At 39.5% G+C, this 21287-nt stretch overlaps 2 protein-coding genes across 5 annotated transcripts; one reads left to right on the top strand and one right to left on the bottom strand.

Moving 5' to 3' along the window:
- The first annotated feature begins 7860 nt into the window (after window positions 1–7860).
- Window positions 7861–10894, top strand: LOC309688215 (tripartite motif-containing protein 16-like). The gene has a single exon (XM_082503793.1). The coding sequence runs from the start codon at window positions 8348–8350 to the stop codon at window positions 10019–10021; it is 1674 nt and encodes a 557-aa protein (XP_082359919.1). The 5' UTR covers window positions 7861–8347; the 3' UTR covers window positions 10022–10894.
- Window positions 10895–11682: 788 nt separating this feature from the next.
- On the bottom strand, window positions 11683–15152 carry LOC309688237 (von Willebrand factor A domain-containing protein 5A-like). 4 transcript variants are annotated; one of them, XM_082503840.1, is made up of 5 exons: window positions 14877–15152; window positions 13581–13643; window positions 12612–12766; window positions 11966–12089; window positions 11683–11859 (listed from the first exon to the last, which is right to left on the bottom strand). In XM_082503840.1, the coding sequence occupies exons 1-5, from the start codon at window positions 14905–14907 to the stop codon at window positions 11780–11782; spliced, it is 453 nt and encodes a 150-aa protein (XP_082359966.1). In that variant the 5' UTR covers window positions 14908–15152; the 3' UTR covers window positions 11683–11779. The 4 variants fall into 4 exon arrangements, with proteins under 4 accessions (XP_082359966.1, XP_082359967.1, XP_082359968.1 ...); XM_082503841.1 differs by having other exon boundaries at window positions 13599–13643; window positions 14877–15151; XM_082503842.1 differs by lacking the exon at window positions 13581–13643 and having other exon boundaries at window positions 14877–15148.
- Window positions 15153–21287: the final 6135 nt, after the last annotated feature.

The raw sequence follows: 21287 nt of genomic DNA on the forward strand, positions 1-21287 counted from the left end.
GATCCATCCGCTCAGTGTCCATGGTTACCATATTTGCTGCAGAAGTTGCTGTGAATTAAACAGCTGACACTGCGATAATTAACAGGAGATATGAGTGTTTTTGTTTTTAATGATAAAAGAATTTTGTGACTTGGTTAACTGAAGTTAACTTATAGTTAGGAGTATCACAGATAACTCTCATGTGATCTGTGTCCTTGGAAATCTGGACTCGTGTGGACTGTTAAGAACTGCACACAATTATACTAAAATAAATAGGCTATTACTGAAATACACATGCTATATTATGAACTATGATATAAATATGGTGGTATTTACATTATTTACACTTCTTCCTTCAATTATTATTTAATAAAGCAGGCAAGGAGTGATTAAATATTATCATGCGCAACTTTTGTTCAGAACCAGTTTTCTTCAGTTAGTCTTCCCAAAAGAGTAACCCCCCGGCAGAGTTTTACAACCAGTTAAAACTGGTGGGGAGAAGCTGCTTGTTTTGCAGGCCCTGAGCTAAGAGGTGGCCATGATGGATATCAAGCACTGGTTATGGGCTTTGCAGCTGCCCCCGCACATTTTATACTGATATGTCTGCAGGTTCCTAAGTAATTAATCAATCAGTAAGACACTAAAGCTTCTATTAATCCCAAATAAAAATCAAACTCATCTCAGGGTGTAGGCCACAGCTGCACCTTATAACCAACCTCTGATTGGAGAGCTAGGGGAAAGTTGAATGTTCATGCTGCGTTCACAGACACCATGCAGAAACAGAACATTTACAAAATCTAACCCACTACACATGCACTGATAACATCATCCCCTAACTTCAGTATTATAACTTCCACAAATATCAGTTGGTTTACACTGAAAAATATCACTGTATGTTTATGTGTATTATTGTGTAGGGTATTGTGTAGGTGAATTGGGTGATGCACAAGCATTCACTGTGCTGGGTGATATGCAACTATAACAAAACATGCATATGCAAGAGAACAGTTTTTGAGTAGCTATCCTCTGTAGTTACCACTACTTTGCTTCTTCCTAGGAGCAAAGCACAGCTATTTAATGTTTTATTTAAATGTAACTTACAAAAGAAAAGGACATTATCATCTGTAAAATTTATAACAAACTGAGCTTATCACAAATATCCTTTCATGACACCAGTGTGTTATTTAACAACCACAACCTTAAAATTTTAATGCCACAGGGGAAAAGGATCCAAAACAAGTTATAAAGTCAGCTTAAACTGCTCTCTTCATTAGAATTACAAACCTCTGACAATCACTTCCTTTTCTCAGAAACGGAATCCAGTTTTGCTGGTACATGTATTTATTTCCTGGTTCCTGTTTAGGAGTATGTTGTAGTTTCTGTTACGAATGCAGATCTTTTGTCACGGAGCAGTCGCAGTGTGCTGTGGAGCAGGCAGGATGGAGGACCCACACACAGGACTCATAACCAAGAGGTTAACTTAAAGTGCAGTCTATTCACTGGGATGACTCATCAGAGAAATAAACATTACTGAAACACAACCAAAATCATAAACACAAAACTAGACTGGACACTGGAACCTAAAACTAAAGAACCCACGGGAACAGAACCAAGAACTAAGAATAATTTCCAAACACAGCACAGGGAGGCCGTGAACGTCAACAACTAGGGGTGGGTATTGATAAGATTTTCACGATTCCGATTCCATTTTCGATTCTGTTTAACGATTCGATTCTTTATCGATTCTCTTATCGATTCTTTTTAAAAAAGGAGAACACTAAGGTCGATTAGCTTAGAACTTTGTTTTATATCTTCTCTTTTAACAAGATAGAAATTTAGGAGTAACATGGCCTTACAAACCCAACAGTGAGATCTTAAGAGATCCAGCCTACGGCTCTTCAATGGGTGTCACAGGGTCCCCAGGGAAAAAAAATGTAAATGTAAAATAATAAAATAAATATTCTTCTGTAGCAATAACAAAGTATATAAATTATAAATTATTCAGTAGCAATTACACAAGAATATCCAGTAATGTCCCTGCCTACAATTAAACAAATTCACTTACCGAAAATCGGGGGCATCTGCTGTGGCAAATGGGTGCAAGCCTTTGACCACAAACTTAGTCACTGCTCGGTGACATTCGTCTATCCTGGCCTGAAAGGAGGCGCTACCGGTAGACTGCAGCGAGAACTGCCAGCATCTGAGCCAGACTCTGTCTGTCTCTCTCATCATGGTCACCTAAATGCACAGTAATGGCCGGTTTTGTAATAAGGCAGATTGCGCTAACATAATATGCACTGTTAGTTGATTATTTACCTGCCGCATTAATGGGAGAGGACGTGCAAACGTTACCGCTGCTGCTGGGTTGAGATTCACGAGTCCGGAGCGGAATTAAAAACATGACGTTAGCTTCATAGCATAAGTGCCTAAGTCATTTTTTGGTCAAATTGAGATTTTTGCCTAACTTTACTCCCCTACCACTGCTGCATCATCCTGTCCGTCTGCCTATGTCATTGGCCAATCACAACACTCATAAGAGTCAAAAAACATACTTGCCTAAGTCATTCATTTGACTTAAGCAGTTTTACCATTGGACTTAGGCAGTTTTGCTACAATCAATTTGACTTAGGCAGTTTTGATGTATGCAAAATGGCTGATAAGAAGAAGAGGTTGACCGCAAGTGAAGCCCTTGCTCTTCTTTTTGATTCATTTACATCTGGTAAAAGTTCATATTTTTTTAGTTTTTTGGTCACTAAATGTATTTTCATTCAATCAAAGAGGTTATGACCATGTTAAAAGAATACTTTTTTGTTGCAAACAAAGTATGATGGCTAGCTAACATTAGCGTTAGTAGTGTAGCATTAGCATAGTAATGTAGTACAAGCTAGCAGCTAGCTAACAGCAGCATGCTACCAGAGAAAATCTTTGGCAATTTCAAAGGCAATTTGAGCATTTTCAGCAAGTTTGCAAATTATATTATGTTTCAAACATTTGCTTTTTATTAGGAGGAGAGTCTAAGGACGGGGGACGCCCTGGGTTCATTGTTAATTGTTAAATTGGACTTTATATTGACTGTGTTCAAATGACTGATACTGGTTGAACTCTATTGCCAGTAATATTCATGTAGCCCTTTGAGGCGACTGTTGTTGTGATTTTGGGCTATACAAAAATAAATTGATTTGATTTGATATTAATAGTACAAATTGATTTTTATTTTTTTTTTACATAGCAGACATTTTGACTACACAAGTAGATTTAGATGTCATCTTGATTTACCATTTTAAGATACTCCAACAGCATTTTATTTTCTGTTGTATCATCAGGAAAGGAAGTTGATGTGAACTTAGAGGAGTTGGTGGATATAGATGAGGGAGAAGGAGGAAATTATGTTGATATGGGGCAACAGACTGATAAGCAGCCAGAGGAAGGAGAGGAAGATGAAGGAGAGGAAAAGAAAGGGGAAGGAGAGGAAGATGAAGGAGAAGAAAAGGAAGGGGAAGGAGAGGAAAAGGAAGGAGAAGGAGAGGAAGATGAAGGAGAGGAAAAGAAAGGGGAAGGAGACGAAGATGAAGGAGAAGAAAAGGAAGGGGAAGGAGAGGAAAAGGAAGGAGAAGGAGAGGAAGATGAAGGAGAGGAAAAGAAAGGGGAAGGAGACGAAGATGAAGGGGAGGAAGAGGAAGGAGGGGAGGTGGAAGCAGAGGAAGAGGAAGCCAGTCCAACCCCCAGCACTTCTGCTGTTCGTCACAAGCGTCCACTGCCCCATACGTGGAAGAAAAATGTCATCAAAGAAAAGCGTCTGAAGGGAGAGAATTACAAGAATACAATGGGACAGGAGAGACCACCAAAGGCCATGGGCCCACCATGCACATCACAGCACTGCTTCAAGTCAACGAAAAGAAGTTGTGAGCTACTGACTGAAGTTGAGAGAAGAGGAATCTTCAACAATTTCTGGTCCATGCCTTCCTGGGAGACACGCAAGGTGTATATCCAGACTGTTGTTGAAAATGTGCCCATAAAACAGAAGAAAGGTGGTGTTGATTCAAGGAGAACAACATCTCTGCTATACCACCTGCAACTCTCAGATAGATGCAAAATACCTGTCTGCAAAAATCTTTTCTGTTCCACACTTGGTATTGCCCTGAGAACCATTGGATCATGGTTAACTGCAGGCATGAAACCCAACACTCATACCCAGCCCAACCCCAAGATCAACAAGACTGGTCCTCATATGCCAATATCAGATGGAGACCAGGCCTTCCTGAAAGAGTGGCTCTCTGGAATACCTACAGTCCCATCCCATTACTGCCGCCAGGTTCCCTCTTATCAGAACAAGAAGTTCCTGGAGCCAGGAACAGTTTTGAGAGAGCTTCACAAGGAATACCAGAATACTGCCAATGAGAATGGAAAGCGTGCTGTGAGTGAGACATACTTTCGGAAGGTTTTTGGAGAGCAGGATTACTCTGTGTTCATTCCAAAAAAAGGCCAATGTGACATCTGTGTAAGCGCCAAGGTAGGAAATACAGATGAGGATGCTCTTGCTACACACTTGAGATTGAAGAGTCAGGCTCAAGCTGAAAAGGCTGCAGACAAAAATGAATCCAGTGACACACTTTCAGTGTGGACAATGGACCTTCAACGCGTTCTTCTTTGCCCCCAGACAAAAGCAAGTACAATGTACTACAAAACTAAATTACAGATGCACAACTTTACCTGCTTCAACATGAACAACAGAGATGGGTACTGTTATGCTTGGGAAGAACATGAAGGCTCCCTCAGCAGTGAGGTTTTTGCACATCTGCAGTCCAACCACTTTGAGTCTGTCCTACAGGCCAACAGAAACATTGAGAAAGTCATTGTCTGGAGTGATGGCTGCGGGTATCAGAACCGGTGTGCTACCATCAGCAACGCCTACCTTTACCTGGCCATGAAGCATGGTGTCAGCATTGAGCAGAAATTTCTAGTTGCAGGCCACACACAGATGGAGTGTGACTCCATGCACAGTCTAATTGAACGGCGCATTGTGCAAGACGTTTACACTCCACGAGATTACGTTGTCATCTTTGAGGCTGCACGCATTAATCCATCCCCATACAGGGTGACTCAACTATACCACAATGACTTCATGAAGTTATCTGGCACCTATGTCACCAATATTCGACCCGGCAAAAAAGTTGGGGACCCCACAGTCCATGACCTCCGGGCTTTGCAGTACTTGACTGATGGACGGATCAGGTACAAGCTGGATTTTGAATCTGACTGGGAAGACCTGCCTCGGCGCATCAGCATACCCGACAACAAGCCATTCAAGTGGATCCCACTCTTTCCTGCTCAGTTGCCCATCACCCTGAGGAAATACAGTGACTTACAGTCAATGAAAAATGTACTACCAAGAGTGGCCCACAAGTACTATGATGATCTTCCTCATCAGTAGTATACATAGCCTACCAAATAGTACACACACACACACGCACGCACACACACACGCACACACACACACCCGCACACGAAGAGAAAGAGAGAGAAGAGAGAGACAAACACACACAGACAGATACAAACACACATAGACACACGCACACCTCTTTTATGAGCCTACAGGCCTCCTCTGCAAATTAATGGGTGGGTGAGGTGAAGTGAGTAAGTCTCCTTACTCTAGCTGCCATTTTGTGATTAAAATTGAAAAGTTACAGTGTGTTATGGTTACATTATAGTATGTCATGTTCATTTTATAGTTTGAAGAAAAACTGCCTAAGTCATAGGCATAATCTGCCTAAGTCACTTTTATTAGACAAAAGAAATGATGTTGGGTTTTGTTCTTTTTCCATACTTTTCCTCACATATACTTAAATGTTCTGTGAAAATATCAATTAAAAATATGCATGTGATATTTAGAAAATTAGTTTTTTCTTGTTTTCCGAAAACACAAAAAAATGACTTAGGCAATTATGCTATCAAGCTAACGATGACATTCATTTAAGGTCATCACGTGTTTTGTGAGCAAATGCTTTTGCATATTTGTAGTGTTTCCTCCCTTAAATGAAACTACTTTGCAAGTATTGCAAGTTGCCCTGTTGTCATCCGTTCTCGTAAAGTATAATCAAACTTTTGAGCGTTTGAGCCGCTTACGCGCCGTGTTTCCTGCCAGGTAAATGACGCTCCGCAACGTGGTGACGTCATTCGGGGCGACTGGAATCGATAAGGGAATCGTTTGCAAAAATGGCAAACAATTCCAAGGAATTGAAACAGTGTGAACCGGTTCTCGATACCCATCCCTATCCACAACCCAACACAGAACAAGGAAAACACAGGGCTTAAATACACACTGGGATAACGAGGGCATGAGACACAGAAGGGGAGCACAGCTGGGAGTAATCTGACATGACGAGAGCGAGGGAAGCAAAACTAAATACATTGAAAGTCTGTGTCTTATGTCAAAGTAAAACAGGAAACAAAACAGACGCCGACATCACTTAGGGATACAGCAGCCATAGAACACAGAACAGAAATCAAAAGACTAGAAAAGGAAAGTGATGACAAAAAATTCAATAATGATGCAAAACTGAAGACACTGGGTCACCAACCCAGTCCAAAACAAAGTCCAAAAGAAAATGTCCACAGAGGGCACAGGAGCACAGAACAGTCCCAAACAGAATAGGTGTCATGAGTTCAAACACATTGATCTGGGGGCCGACCTGCAGGCCTACGGCTCAATAGTTCATCACTGAGCACTTCAGGGGGCTGACCCCGAGGTTGACGGCACAAAAGTCTATGGCACAGCATTTCAGGAGGCCGACCGCAGAACCAGCGGTGGCGACGGAGCAGTTGAGGAGGCTGACCACGCTGGCGAAGAAGTTCAGTCAGCGGCCTGGAAGGTGGCTGCTGACACCGAACCAGATGTGGGCAAGGTCGAGCAGGCTGAGCCAGATGTGGACGAGCTGGTGGCATGGCAACTGCAGGACAAGACGCTGCAGGCGACAGTGTGGAAGTCACAGGAGGTGACACTGCAGGCGGTGGCTAAACGGACTCCCCAGAGCTGTCAGTGGTCACGAGGATGTGCTGGCTGGGTCCCCCAGGACCCCCAGCTAACGAGGCATGATGCTCCGACCGTGGCTCAGGGGTTTGGGAAGTGTATCCTGTAACCGGAAGGTTGCCGGTTCGATCCCCGGGCTCTCTGTCCTGGTCGTTGTGTCCTTGGGCAAGACACTTTACCCTACTGGTGTTGGCCAGAGGGGCCGATGGAGCGATATGGCAGCCTTGCTTCTGTCAGTCTGCCCCAGGGCAGCTACAACCGTAGCTTGCCTCCACCAATGTGTGAATGTGAGAGTGAATGAATAGTGGCATTGTAAAGCGCTTTGGGTGCCTTGAAAAGCGCTATATAAATCCAATCCATTATTATTATCTCATGGAGTCATCAGTCTCATATCAGAGCAACTGTCAGCAGGAAGGGCTTCTGATATGAAACTGCCAAAATCACGCACGTGGAGCATCACACTGTGGTGGTGCCATGTTACAAGGGAGCAGCTGAAAGTAGTTAGTTCATAAATGGGAGAATTAGTGCCTTCTTCACTATTTTGTAGATGAAGAGTTCCTAAAATATTCAGATGAGCCCATCTGGCAATAACAACCACGCCAAATTCAAAGTCACTTCCCCTTTCTTACTTATTCTTAGCTAAACTATTCTTCATATTCAATATACCTTAAATGGACTGGTACTTATATAACACTTCTATACTCTGTTTTGAGTGCATCTCCTGAGCCACAAGCATTCAGGTTCATTTGTTGCTTAGTAGTGTAGCATTTCACTAATTATTGGAGGAGTTTCAGTTATTAGTCATGATTGAAGAAAGGCTTTACCCATATTCTACAGCCGTTTCTACTATCTGAAATGTGAAGACGGGATAAACTTTAAGTCACTGGATTCATCAATATGAATTTAATAAACACAGCTGTTGTAAAAAAGGAAGGAAATGCCATGCCTTGGAAAGCAAAGTCTTTTCTTTCCAAGCTCCTTAGACTACGATGACCTGGATGACTGAGAACCTTCACAGACTAATACTGGATCACATTTTTTTTTGCTGTTTGGAATAGAAAAATTAACATAAACATGCACAGGTGAACACCAAAAATTTATATATTAAAAGGTTATTTCAGGTTAACATGCCAAAGGAGTTCTAAAGAAAGAAGGAAGTCGACTCAGACTGCTCCCTGTCCTGGAATCTTTGATAGTTTGGCAGCTTTTCTTAGAAACAGGTTTCAGTGTTGCTTTTGTGCTGGCTCCTCCCCTTCCACAGACTCAGCTCACAGAATGCTGTGAGTTGAGTTGAGCTGCTTTTGCCCAATATCTGGTGATTCACTGCTGTTGAGAGGAGAAATGGCACAGAGACTAAATCAGTTGGATTCAGAGAAATTCTCTTGTTCAATCTGTTTGGAGCTACTGCATATTCCAGTGACTATTCCCTGTGGACACAGCTACTGCTTGAACTGCATTAAAATCCACTTTGATGATGAGGACAGGAAGCAAATCCACACCTGCCCTCAGTGCAGGAAGACTTTCACACCAAGGCCTATCCTGGAGAAAAACATCTTGTTGGCAGAGCTGGTGGAAGACATGAAGAAAACTGGACCCCAGGCTATTCTGGCTGATCACTGCTATGCTGGACCTGAAGACGTGTCCTGTGATGTCTGTACTGGAATGAAGCTGAAAGCCAGCAAAACCTGTCTGGTCTGTTTAGTTTCTTACTGCAGGAAACACCTACAACCTCACCATGATGTTGCCCAACTAAGTAAGCATACACTTGCTGGGCCATTCAAGAAGCTCCAAGAGAACATCTGTTTTCGCCATAATGAGGTGATGAAGATTTTTTGTCGTACTGATCAGCAGACTGTCTGCTATCTCTGCTTGCTGGATGAACATAAAGGCCATGAAACGGTCCCGGCTGCAACAGAAAGGACAGAGAAACAGAAAGAGCTCGAGGTGAGACGACTAAAAATCCAGCAGAGTATCCAGAACAGAGAGAAAGATGTCAAGCTGCTTCAGCAACAGGTGGAGGCCATCATTAGCTCTGCTGATAAAACAGTGGTGGACAGTGAGAAGATGTTCACTGAACTGATTAGTCTCATTCAGAATAGAAGCTCTGATGTGAAGCAGCAGATCAGATCCAAGCAGGAAACTGAAGTGAATCGAGTCAAAGAGGTTCTGGAAAAACTGGAGAAAGAGATCGCTGAGCTAAAGAGGAAAGATGCAGAACTGGAGCAGCTCTCACACACTGAGGATCACAACCAGTTTCTACACACCTACCCCTCACTGTCAACACTCACTGACTCTACACCCTCATCCAGTATAAGCATCTGTCCTCAGAGGTACTTTGAGGATGTGACAGCAGCTCTTTCAGAGGCCAGAGATAAACTACAGGAATTTCTGAGAGAGAAATGGACAAATTCCTCACTAAAAGTCACTGAAAAGGATGCTCTGCTCTCACCACCAGAGCCAAAGACCAGGGCTGGATTCTTAAAATACTCCAGTGAAATCACGCTGGATCCAAACACTGCATTTCCACATGTGTTATTATCTGAGGGCAATAGAAAAGCAACAAGGGTGAAACAAAAACAGGCTTATTTTCATCATCCAGATAGATTCAGTGGATGGGAGCAGGTCCTGAGTAGAGAGAGTCTGACTGGGCGTTGCTACTGGGAGGTGGAATGGAGAGGGGGAGGAGTCGGTGTAGCAGTTGCATATAAGAATATCAGAAGAATAGGGAAGTCATATGAATGTTTATTTGGTTTCAATGACAAATCATGGGCATTATGTTGTGACACAAACAGTTATGTATTTTGGCACAACAATGTACAAACTAAGCTCTCAGGTCCTCGGTCCTTCAGAGTAGGGGTCTACCTGGATCACAGTGCAGGCATTATGTCATTCTACAGCATCTCTGAAACCATGACCCTCCTCCACAGAGTCCAGACCACATTCACTCAGCCTCTCTCGGTTGGACTTTGGCTTTGGGTAGATGGAGTCACTGCAGAGTTGATTCGAATCAAATAGAAGGACAAGTTCATTTTGATCCCTGATCATTATGTATACCTCTAAATGAGGCTTTTTCTGAAGCATTCAGTGGGCGACAGATCTGAGAATAATTTTGCAGTGATTACAACTGTACTTATATTTATATAAATATAAATCAGAATTTGTTATTATAGCTAACATGAGTTAATGTGAGTTTAAATTATGCTACTTTTTATATTCAGCATACTTTAAATCATTAATCTGTCTAGTTTAGTCTGGTTAGTGGTTTTATTCTGTGTAACTCTGTGGCTGTCCTAGGCTAAGTGCAAAACATGCATTGGAGCTGTAAAGATTCATCTGTTAGTGAATGATTAGGCATTTTATTGTTTTATCATTTTACTCACAAAAGTAAAATAATGAGTACTCTGATTTCTAAAATGTAAAAAATAATTTTCCTTTTCATATATGATTGTAAACCTAATGTGGCTTCAACTTTTAAAATGTAACCAAAATTTGGATCCTGGAGTTGTTTGAGATTATAATGACAATTATATGGATATACTTTTCTTGCATTTATAGTTACAAATATGTGTGTATGTCTAAATTAATATAATTTTTCACGTAAAAATGTGATGTCACTTCATGATTTAACAATGAAAATGAAATAATACCAAATGATCTAAAAGCTACTTTCAGCTGCCCCTTTATTCACAAACAGTGATCACAGCAGGTAGCTCCCCATGTATGGAGAAGGTCAGGTATATGCTATGATTTCAAAATAAAAAATGATTACAATTAATACAAAGATAACAAGAACAGCAACATTCAAAAGAAAATGAGAGTGTTATATATCGAGGAAAATAAAAGAGGGATGAAATTGCATCATAAGTTTATAAAAAGAACAACTAAAGTACTGACTTTGAAATTGTGATTTACAAATACAAAACTGGTAGTATTTAAAAACATATCTTTTGTCATTTCTTCAGTACTTTGCCATTCATACCTCCCTGAAATGTAAAGTCAATTAAACTATTGACAAGTCTTTATTAGACCTAACACAGCTTTTCAGTTGGCATTCTTTTTACATTTGACTACAGTTCAACTCCAGCTACAGTCATAAGTAAGCAAACATGAACGAAGACTATGTGCTGCCTTAAGACGTTCAAGGATCAATCAGTGTCGATTACCAGAATGAAAGTGTTTTATGGATAAAATTGTAACTCCTGTGGGAAAAACAGAATGACGTTCTGTATGTTTTCATTTCAATTTGGCCTTAAAATCGTTTTGTTTTTTTAAATAAACAAGATAGACTTTTTGTTTATAAGATGGTGTAAACACTGTAAATAGTTATTTTAAATGTTTAGCTCTATTCACTCCAATTCACTGAGGACCATCTTGAAAATGTCCTGAATTGAAGCCATTTTCAGAACTATAACAGGAAGGGAAAAGACTTCTTAGATTGGTTTTGGTGTTTCTGTGTGAAATCAGTAAAAACATGAACATAATCGCCATCTAGTGGCAGAGAAAGGGAATTAAAACACTTTGTGAATGAGCTGCCACAGCAGTGGTCCAATCTTCTACTGTGTTAGGAGTATTCAGATAATTGTGCACATAACCAAAATATGGTACAAATTTCAAGTACCAATTAAGAACAACAATATATAGCAATTTTCATTTCATAACAAATAAACATGTAAAAGGGGCTGATGATATAAAACAGCTCTGTATCAAAGGCAGTGTGGAGTAAGCAGACCTGCTTCTGTTCACTCTGAAGATGAAGCTACTTTAAGAAAACCCTCAGAGTCCCAGAGCTTCTTTCTTCACGCTGCAACCCAGCAGGACATTTCCAGCATCCACACACTCTGACACACACGGTGCTAAAAACACAACACAGATATTAAAATAATGATTGTGGGAGGAAAGCTGTAGAATGAAACAGTTTTTTAAAGCTGTTATTTTATCTGTTACAATCATTGCTAGTACCATTGTGAGCACAGAGCCACGAGGCAGCCTTCATAGCCAGAAGCTCCCACTCGTCCTTTGCATCCATCTTGAAACCATGAAGCCAGATCAGAGCCAGAATGGTGGCCCACACTTCACTGCTGGTCTAATTCCCCAAATCAAAATCAATCAAATAAAACAGACAGAACACACATTTTACTTTCTACAACCAGTAATATTACATATGTTTGTGTACTTCTATGTCACACGGGGTCACCAAGGTGGGCAGCTCTGCATATTTGATTTGGCAGATTATTACACTGGATGCTCTTCCTGATGAAATCCCAAACTGTGATGTCATAAATGCTCTAAAATAATGTGCTGACATGTTTTTACAACAACTGATGAGGAAAATAATTTCTGCTGCCGTGTGGTTTCTGGATAATATCAGACGCTGGTGCAGCTCAGTGGGAGGTTAGGAGTGTGATTACCACCAGTGTTTTAGCTTCTGATATGCAGATGTTTATTCTCAGGCTGTGAGGCAGGCCTACGTTTAGTTTGACTTCATTTTATTTGTTTTATGGTGTGTTTTTAATTATATCATGTGTTTTTGTTCAAATTATAGAATCAAATCTGTTTTATCTCACATCATCATTTTGTGTTAATATTTAAATTGACAGCAGTGCACCTTTTCAGGCTTTGACTTTTCCACCTCCTCGTTGGTCTGTCCCAGTGCAGCAGCCAGAGCTGGATCAAGCAGCCAGCAGCCAGACGCCTCCTGCAGGGAGACTAACTGCAGCAAAGGGTCTCTGGGTGGCTGCTCAGGCACAGCAGCTGGAAAATCTAAGATGCAATAAAAACAAAACCCGATTATGGTGCTAGATGACAAACAGAACTCTACATGATAACTCAGTGCATAAAACACCGCACTGTAAACTATGCAACAGATAAATATTATGTTTTTCACTTGAAAATTACATCTTAAAAATGTAATCATTACATAAGAGCTCCACATCAAACATCAAATGTTTACAACTGTCTGAACTCACTAATAAAGATAAAAACTGTCAACACCACACCATCAGCTACCGTGGTCTTAATGAATACCATCTGAAAGTAATCAAACTGATGAGATGAAAGCTTGATACGATGTAAACTATGCATTTCACATACTATACTGTGAAAATATATCAACAATATATTAAATTCAGGGGCTTAAAACAGTGTTTAAATCCTTGTTTTCATTTGATCTACTGGAATATAAGACTAATAGATTATTCTATAGGAGAAAACTGGAAAACTCATCATCTAAGCAACTGAACTAAACATTGTACAGTCACTTCCACTTAGCGTTAAATTCCCTTCATGTCTACCAATATAAGAAAAATAGAAATGAATAAGTTCTTAGTATTTTATTGTAACCCAGCAAATTGTAAATGATGGTTTGACAAATATTAAGAAAGTCCCTGAGCCCCCACTCTCGTGTGAGCGCTCTGTGACTGCCCTTGCTGCAAGTAAAACTGTGTGTTTCCACTCTCTGACTCTCTACTGAAGAAGTGTCTTTAGAATACATCTCTTGACAGACACATATTAAGAAAATAAAAATTTCCATCAGCTGACTTTAGACAAAAACTACATGTTAATTAAAATTAAATACATGATCTCAAGTTGTTACATTTCCTTCGTGCTTTTGCTGCCATCATTGTTCTTGGGTCTGCATCTGAAATTGTTAAACCATAAAAAAGTTTTTTGAGGTAATTACAGATAATTCCTTAAGATATAGTATCTAAATGCACAGATTTGTCAAAAATAGTCATATTAACCCTTGTATGGTGTTCGGGTCTGTGAGACCCGTGTTCAGTTTTTTTCAAAAGAAAAATTAAACAATTAATTATTTTTTCACGTGTAAATGTGTTGTGTCTTTCCACTCACTCCACTTGATTATAACTGATTTATTTATAACATTTTATATAAAAGAAAAACGAGAAGCACATTAATTCATAAATGTGATCTAACAAAGGTAAAGGGAAAAAATTAACCATGTTTGCTGTTCATATGTCTTGTAATTGGGATGAAGTAAACATCTGTTGAGTAATTTAACATAAAATTGTTTGATAGTGTTAATTTGGAAAGCCAAAACTCTAGCGGGTCCACCAGACCCATGAACACTGGCTGAGTAACAAAAATACGAACACCACACAAGGGTTAACTTACTCATGGCCATTGGAGCAAATATAGGTTTGGAGTCTAACTTATTAAAGAAAAATAAAACTGGCAACACCCCAGCATCAGTTAAAGTGGTTTTAATGAATACTATCTGAAGGCAATCAAGCTGATGAAATGAAAGCTTGATACGCTGTAAAGTATGTGTTTCGCATGTTTTACTGGGAAAATGTATGGCCAATAAATACATACATAAATACACATAATCAGATTAATTTAATATGATTTATTGGAATATAAGACTAAAAGATTATTCAACAGGAGAAAACTGGGTCTCAATATCAAAGGAACTGAACTAAACATTCTCCAAAAAGTTGATTCTGTTCATCTGGACGTAACGTTTTGTGGGAGAAACGTTTCGTCACTCATCCAAGTGACTTCTTCAGTCTCAGCTGAGTCACTTGGATGAGTGACGAAACGTTTCTCCCACAAAACGCTACGTCCAGATGAACAGAATCAACTTTTTAAAGATTTACTTCCCTGGATGATTGAGAATGCATCAAGATGAACTAAACATTGTTATACAGTTACTTCCACTAAGCATTAAATTTCCTTCATATCTACTAAGACAATGCATACTTATTTTTTTTTCTTACTTTATTCTAACCCAGCAAATTATAACTGATGGTGTCACACCCATTAAGAAAAAAAGAATTTCTTTCAGTTGACCTTTTGAAAAAACACACATGTTAAAACTAAAATACATGCTCTCATTTTTTTTTAAACTTACCTTCCATTACCTTTTGTTTCCTCCCGTTCATGAAGAATCCTTTTTAATTGGTAAACACAAAGCAACATTTTTGAGGTAATTACACAGAATGCCTCAGCAATAGTATCTGAATGCATGAATTTCACAAAAACAGTCATATTCTAAGAAAAAAATCATAACCTTTTCACTTCCTGATTTAATACAATGTAAGAAATGTGCACTATTGTGCCCCTCTGCCCTTAGCATACACACTCCATGATAATATTCTTTTGGCTGTCAGAGACACAAACATTCCCCTGACATACATGTTGCTATGGACCACACTACCAGCTCCTACATGTAATAGCTCACATCATTTCCTCTGTGTTTAACAGATCACAGAAATGGCCAAATTACAAGTACAAAATATGGATTCTCACATTCATGAAAGTTGATTTTTATTTTAGGGTAACCCTAACCCTTTCCCCCCCCAAATGTACAGATACACACATCTACACATTAACATAGACTGTGCAGATGTGTTATTTAGGTTTTACTTACCCTTTAATTTACACTCTATAATGTAAAAAATAAAGAAAGAATTAAACAAACAAAAAATAGAGTCAGTACATTTATCAGAATTTGTTAAAGAACACTTAATTACTGATGTGTTAAAATACAAATAGAAAACAAATAGTATAAAAGTATTTAAATGTACATCACTGTCACCTTTCTAATCCAAATCTTGATTTCTTGTAACAAATACTTTAAAGTCAATGTCATTTTTTGCTTTTGGATCATCTGAACCACACTCAGATATTCTGCTCTTAAACGTATCATTGTACTTCACATTCATCTCTTTATCTTTAAGGAAAGCAAATAACCATGAAAAAAAAACATTAATCTTATGATGTAATTTCTTCACATCATACTAAGTTTCTGGAGTCTTACAGCAGGTTAGACTATTACTACAATATTTAAACTATATTTAAATCTACATGTTGATAAACACCACCTATATTTAATCATTCAAGTTTGGACACATTGACTCATTAAAGGGTCTTTTTCATTGTTTTTACTCTTTTGTGCAGTTAAGAAGAAAACAGCTCTTTATTGAAGGAGCTACATATAGATATACGACCTTCTATGAATTGTAATAGAATCACATATTTAATATATTACATTTCTAATTATTTAATAATTCAAAAAAATTCACAGGAAGGAATTGTTTGCATGCCTTTAGTGGCTGACTAAGGACACAGCCAGTTACAGCAACTATCAAACAGCAAACAAATACTGCAGCAAATGTGCAGTAAATGTTCGACATTTAACATTTCAAATCAGCTCAAATACTAATATGTTTGTTTCTTTGTTTTGATTATCAGAAATGCACATGTGTGTAGATGTGTGTTGTCACTCAGCTTCTACTTACCTGGATCACCACGTAATGCTATGTAAAAAAAAAAAAAAAAATCCGGTTTAAAGTTTACAACAAGCTGAACAAATTAGAGAAAAATAACAACTGGCATTACCACAACCTCCATCTTTTAACTTTATTAATGAACCTTAAACAGGTTGAGGTTTTCAGGTAAAAAGCTCCACTTTGGGACACAGCCCATTACAAAGGCTATTAAAGCAAATACTGCAGCTATTTGCATTTAACATTTCAAATTAGTTCAAATACAAATGTGTTGGTTTCTTTATTTTTATTCTACAGAAATGCACGTGTGTGTGTGTGTGTGTGTGTGTGTGTGTGTGTGTGTGTGTGTAGATGCTTGTTGTTGCTCAGCTTTAACTTACCCCACCCAAGTGGAGCCAAACTTGGCACTATGCAAAAAAAAGAAAAAAAAAAACAAGAAAAAAACAAAACAGGCGGAACATATTAGAGAAAAATGAAAACGCCACATCCAGCTTTAAAATGTATTAATCAACCTCAAACAGGCTGAGGTTATCAGGTAAAAGTCTTCGCTTTGGGACAAAGCCCATTACAAAGGCTATCAAAGCTATATACAGTATTGAGCTCCTATGTAAACGATAAAAAAACAAAACGGCCCTGGATATGCAAATACAACACAAATAGTACAAACACCTATAAATATACACAATGTTTATCTGTTTAGTCTGATCCATTTTCATGTCATAACCAGAGATGGACAGTAACAAGTTACTGTAATCTGAATACTTTTTTCAAGTAACGAGTAAAGTAAGGGATTACTAATGCAAAAAAGGTAATTCGATTACTGATACTTTCCCGTAAGCACGCTGCTTTACTCAAACCGTGATTTTTTTTTGTGAGTGTCTCATGACAATGACGTAAGCGAGTGTGACATTCGTGAGAACAGCTGTGTGCAGATCAACAAGGGATAATATATCAAGTGCGGGAGAGAGTATGAGCACGCAGTGCTTAAAATGTGAAAGTACTGACCTTACTTTGAGTTTGATTCCCATGCAGTGATTCCGTTCACTGCATGGGAAGAAACCTAATCTTCTTTTTACAGCGAAAAAACCCCTAAACTTCCAAGCAAGCAACGAGTATGCTACCACAGAATGGGAAATTCACAGAGAAAGTCTCCGATTCTTCAATTGACATGACCGCTGCGACACACCTGCACCAGGGCAAACTTCCGCCTGCCCCACTCCTGCTATACAGGTGAAAATAAGAGCAACAGGATCGCTAGTCCTTGATTTTACTCATTTTCTGCTGTGTTTTACTTGCATCTATTGAAAGAGTGAGTGTAAACACAAAAAACCTTATTTTATGTGCTGGAATGTGCAGAAAATAGGTTTAAATGTTAAACAAATTTCTTCCAGTCAGAGAATGTTGCATGTAATTTAACTTTTGCTTGATGCATAAAGTTAAAAGATTAAAACTCATAAAACAAGTTTTTTTTTGTTTTTGTTTTTTTTAAAAGAGTTTTCCATTTGATTACATTTTATATGATGGATTATGCAGAAAAAGTAGAATTGGGCTGAAAGATCTATTGCTTTATCACCTATTCAGGTTGTAAATCATGTTTTTTTAAAAGTAACTAATTACTTTTGAAAATAGGTAATCAGTAAAGTAACAGGATTACTTTTTGGGGGAAGTAATGAGTAATTAGTTGCTGATTACCTTTTTCAAGTAACTTGACCAAAACTGGTCATAACTTTCCTGACATGTCTGCCAGTAAAATTTCCTCACCTGCATCCTGTTATCTGATTGGTCCCTGCTTTATGTATACATCATGCTTAAAACTCTAGTTTATGTAATTATCAATTTCTAATGTGTTCCCTAGTGTTTTTTCTTTCCACGTGGCCATTATGCATTAAGCACTGTCTGCCACAAAACCACTCAGCCTCGGATCATAATAAAAAAAAAAAATCTCCCCACAGGATCAGATAACAAAAATAAATAAACTGGTAAAAATAACTAAATAATTCTAATATTAATGCAGTGCCTCACATGTAGTATTATAAGTAGTATTTAAAGTGTAAAAGATGTTCACCAATATTCAGAAACTTAAACTCCCATGGAGTCCAGATGAAACATACAGGGAGTGCAGAATTATTAGGCAAATGAGTATTTTGTCCACATCATCCTCTTCATGCATGTTGTCTTACTCCAAGCTGTATAGGCTCGAAAGCCTACTACCAATTAAGCATATTAGGTGATGTGCATCTCTGTAATGAGAAGGGGTGTGGTCTAATGACATCAACACCCTATATCAGGTGTGCATAATTATTAGGCAACGTCCTTTCCTTTGGCAAAATGGGTCAAAAGAAGGACTTGACAGGCTCAGAAAAGTCAAAAATAGTGAGATATCTTGCAGAGGGATGCAGCAGTCTCAAAATTGCAAAGCTTCTGAAGCGTGATCATCGAACAATCAAGCGTTTCATTCAAAATAGTCAACAGGGTCGCAAGAAGCGTGTGGAAAAACCAAGGCGCAAAATAACTGCCCATGAACTGAGAAAAGTCAAGCGTGCAGCTGCCAAGATGCCACTTGCCACCAGTTTGGCCATATTTCAGAGCTGCACCATCACTGGAGTGCCCAAAAGCACAAGGTGTGCAATACTCAGAGACATGGCCAAGGTAAGAAAGGCTGAAAGACGACCACCACTGAACAAGACACACAAGCTGAAACGTCAAGACTGGGCGAAGAAATATCTCAAGACTGATTTTTCTAAGGTTTTATGGACTGATGAAATGAGAGTGAGTCTTGATGGGCCAGATGGATGGGCCCGTGGCTGGATTGGTAAAGGGCAGAGAGCTCCAGTCCGACTCAGACGCCAGCAAGGTGGAGGTGGAGTACTGGTTTGGGCTGGTATCATCAAAGATGAGCTTGTGGGGCCTTTTCGGGTTGAGGATGGAGTCAAGCTCAACTCCCAGTCCTACTGCCAGTTTCTGGAAGACACCTTCTTCAAGCAGTGGTACAGGAAGAAGTCTGCATCCTTCAAGAAAAACATGATTTTCATGCAGGACAATGCTCCATCACACGCGTCCAAGTACTCCACAGCGTGGCTGGCAAGAAAGGGTATAAAAGAAGAACAACTAATGACATGGCCTCCTTGTTCACCTGATCTGAACCCCATTGAGAACCTGTGGTCCATCATCAAATGTGAGATTTACAAGGAGGGAAAACAGTACACCTCTCTGAACAGTGTCTGGGAGGCTGTGGTTGCTGCTGCACGCAATGTTGATGGTGAACAGATCAAAACACTGACAGAATCCATGGATGGCAGGCTTTTGAGTGTCCTTGCAAAGAAAGGTGGCTATATTGGTCGCTGATTTGTTTTTGTTTTGTTTTTGAATGTCAGAAATGTATATTTGTGAATGTGGAGATGTTATATTGGTTTCACTGGTAAAAATAAATAATTGAAATGGGTATATACAGTGGGGCAAAAAAGTATTTAGTCAGCCACCGATTGTGCAAGTTCCCCCACCTAAAATGATGACAGAGGTCAGTAATTCGCACCAGAGGTACACTTCAACTGTGAGAGACAGAATGTGAAAAAAAAATCCATGAATCCACATGGTAGGATTTGTAAAGAATTTATTCGTAAATCAGGGTGGAAAATAAGTATTTGGTCAATAACAAAAATACAACTCAATACTTTGTAACATAACCTTTGTTGGCAATAACAGAGGTCAAACGTTTACTATAGGTCTTTACCAGGTTTGCACACACAGTAGCTGGTATTTTGGCCCATTCCTCCATGCAGATCTTCTCGAGAGCAGTGATGTTTTGGGGCTTTCGCCGAGCAACACGGACTTTCAACTCCCGCCACAGATTTTCTATGGGGTTGAGGTCTGGAGACTGGCTAGGCCACTCCAGGACTTTCAAATGCTTCTTACGGAGCCACTCCTTTGTTGCCCGGGCGGTGTGTTTTGGATCATTGTCATGTTGGAAGACCCAGCCTCGTTTGATCTTCAAAGTTCTCACTGATGGAAGGAGGTTTTGGCTCAAAATCTCACGATACATGGCCCCATTCATTCTGTCCTTAACACGGATCAGTCGTCCTGTCCCCTTGGCAGAAAAACAGCCCCATAGCATGGATAGCGTAGTCTGTCCAACCTGAGCACTGAAATGACAGACAGCAGCATCTCCAGGCAGAGGGAAGACAAAAACAGCCTCTAATGGTTTGTCCTCCTTGTTCTCGTAGTTCAGAGTGGAGACCACTGTAGCCACATGGTCCCTCACCTCCAGCTCCACCTCAATGCTCTTCAGAGGAACTGACAGAGAAACAAAATCATCCAAGCTAGTAAATGCTAATTCAAGTCAAAATCTGCTCTTCCTCGTGTTCATTCATGTCTCCATGCATCTTTAAGGAACGTTTTGATGTGTATGAGCATAAATGTTTTGATGTTTATCTGGCTCTTACCTGCTTCCTTCTGGGAATTTAGCAGACCACAGGATCTATTCATTGTATTCTATACAAAAGACAACCACCACAGAGATTTAATTTAAATAACTGTTAAAAATAAATCATTAAACTAATGTTTCTGTGATTTTGGTACCAGAATTCAAATATGATTAAGGTGGATGAATCTAATCTGGCCTTTCCCCAAATGTCCTTACATATAATTCGGATTAATGATGCACTTAGAGTTTAATAGTAAAAGTGAAAACAACAACAACAACAACACATGGATCATGGGAAAGCACATTTATCGGCTGAATGATTTTACAAGCTGAAAATTATTCTAATCAATTTTTAACCTGGGCAGCACGGTGGCACGGTGGTTAGCACTGTTGCCGCACAGCAAGAAGGTCCTGAGTTCAATTCCAACATCAGGCCGGGGTCTTTCTGTGTGGAGTTTGCATGTTCTCCCCATGTTTGCGTGGGTTCTCTCCGGGTACTCCGGCTTCCTCCCACCGTCCAAAGACATGCAGCTTGAGGGGATAGGTTAATTGGAAACTCCAAATTGTGAATGTGCGAATGGTTGTCTGTCCCTGTGTGTTGGCCCTGCGACAG

This window comes from Aulonocara stuartgranti (genome assembly GCF_965226115.1).
Source record: "Aulonocara stuartgranti genome assembly, chromosome: 14".
In the NCBI taxonomy this organism is placed as follows: domain Eukaryota; kingdom Metazoa; phylum Chordata; class Actinopteri; order Cichliformes; family Cichlidae; genus Aulonocara; species Aulonocara stuartgranti.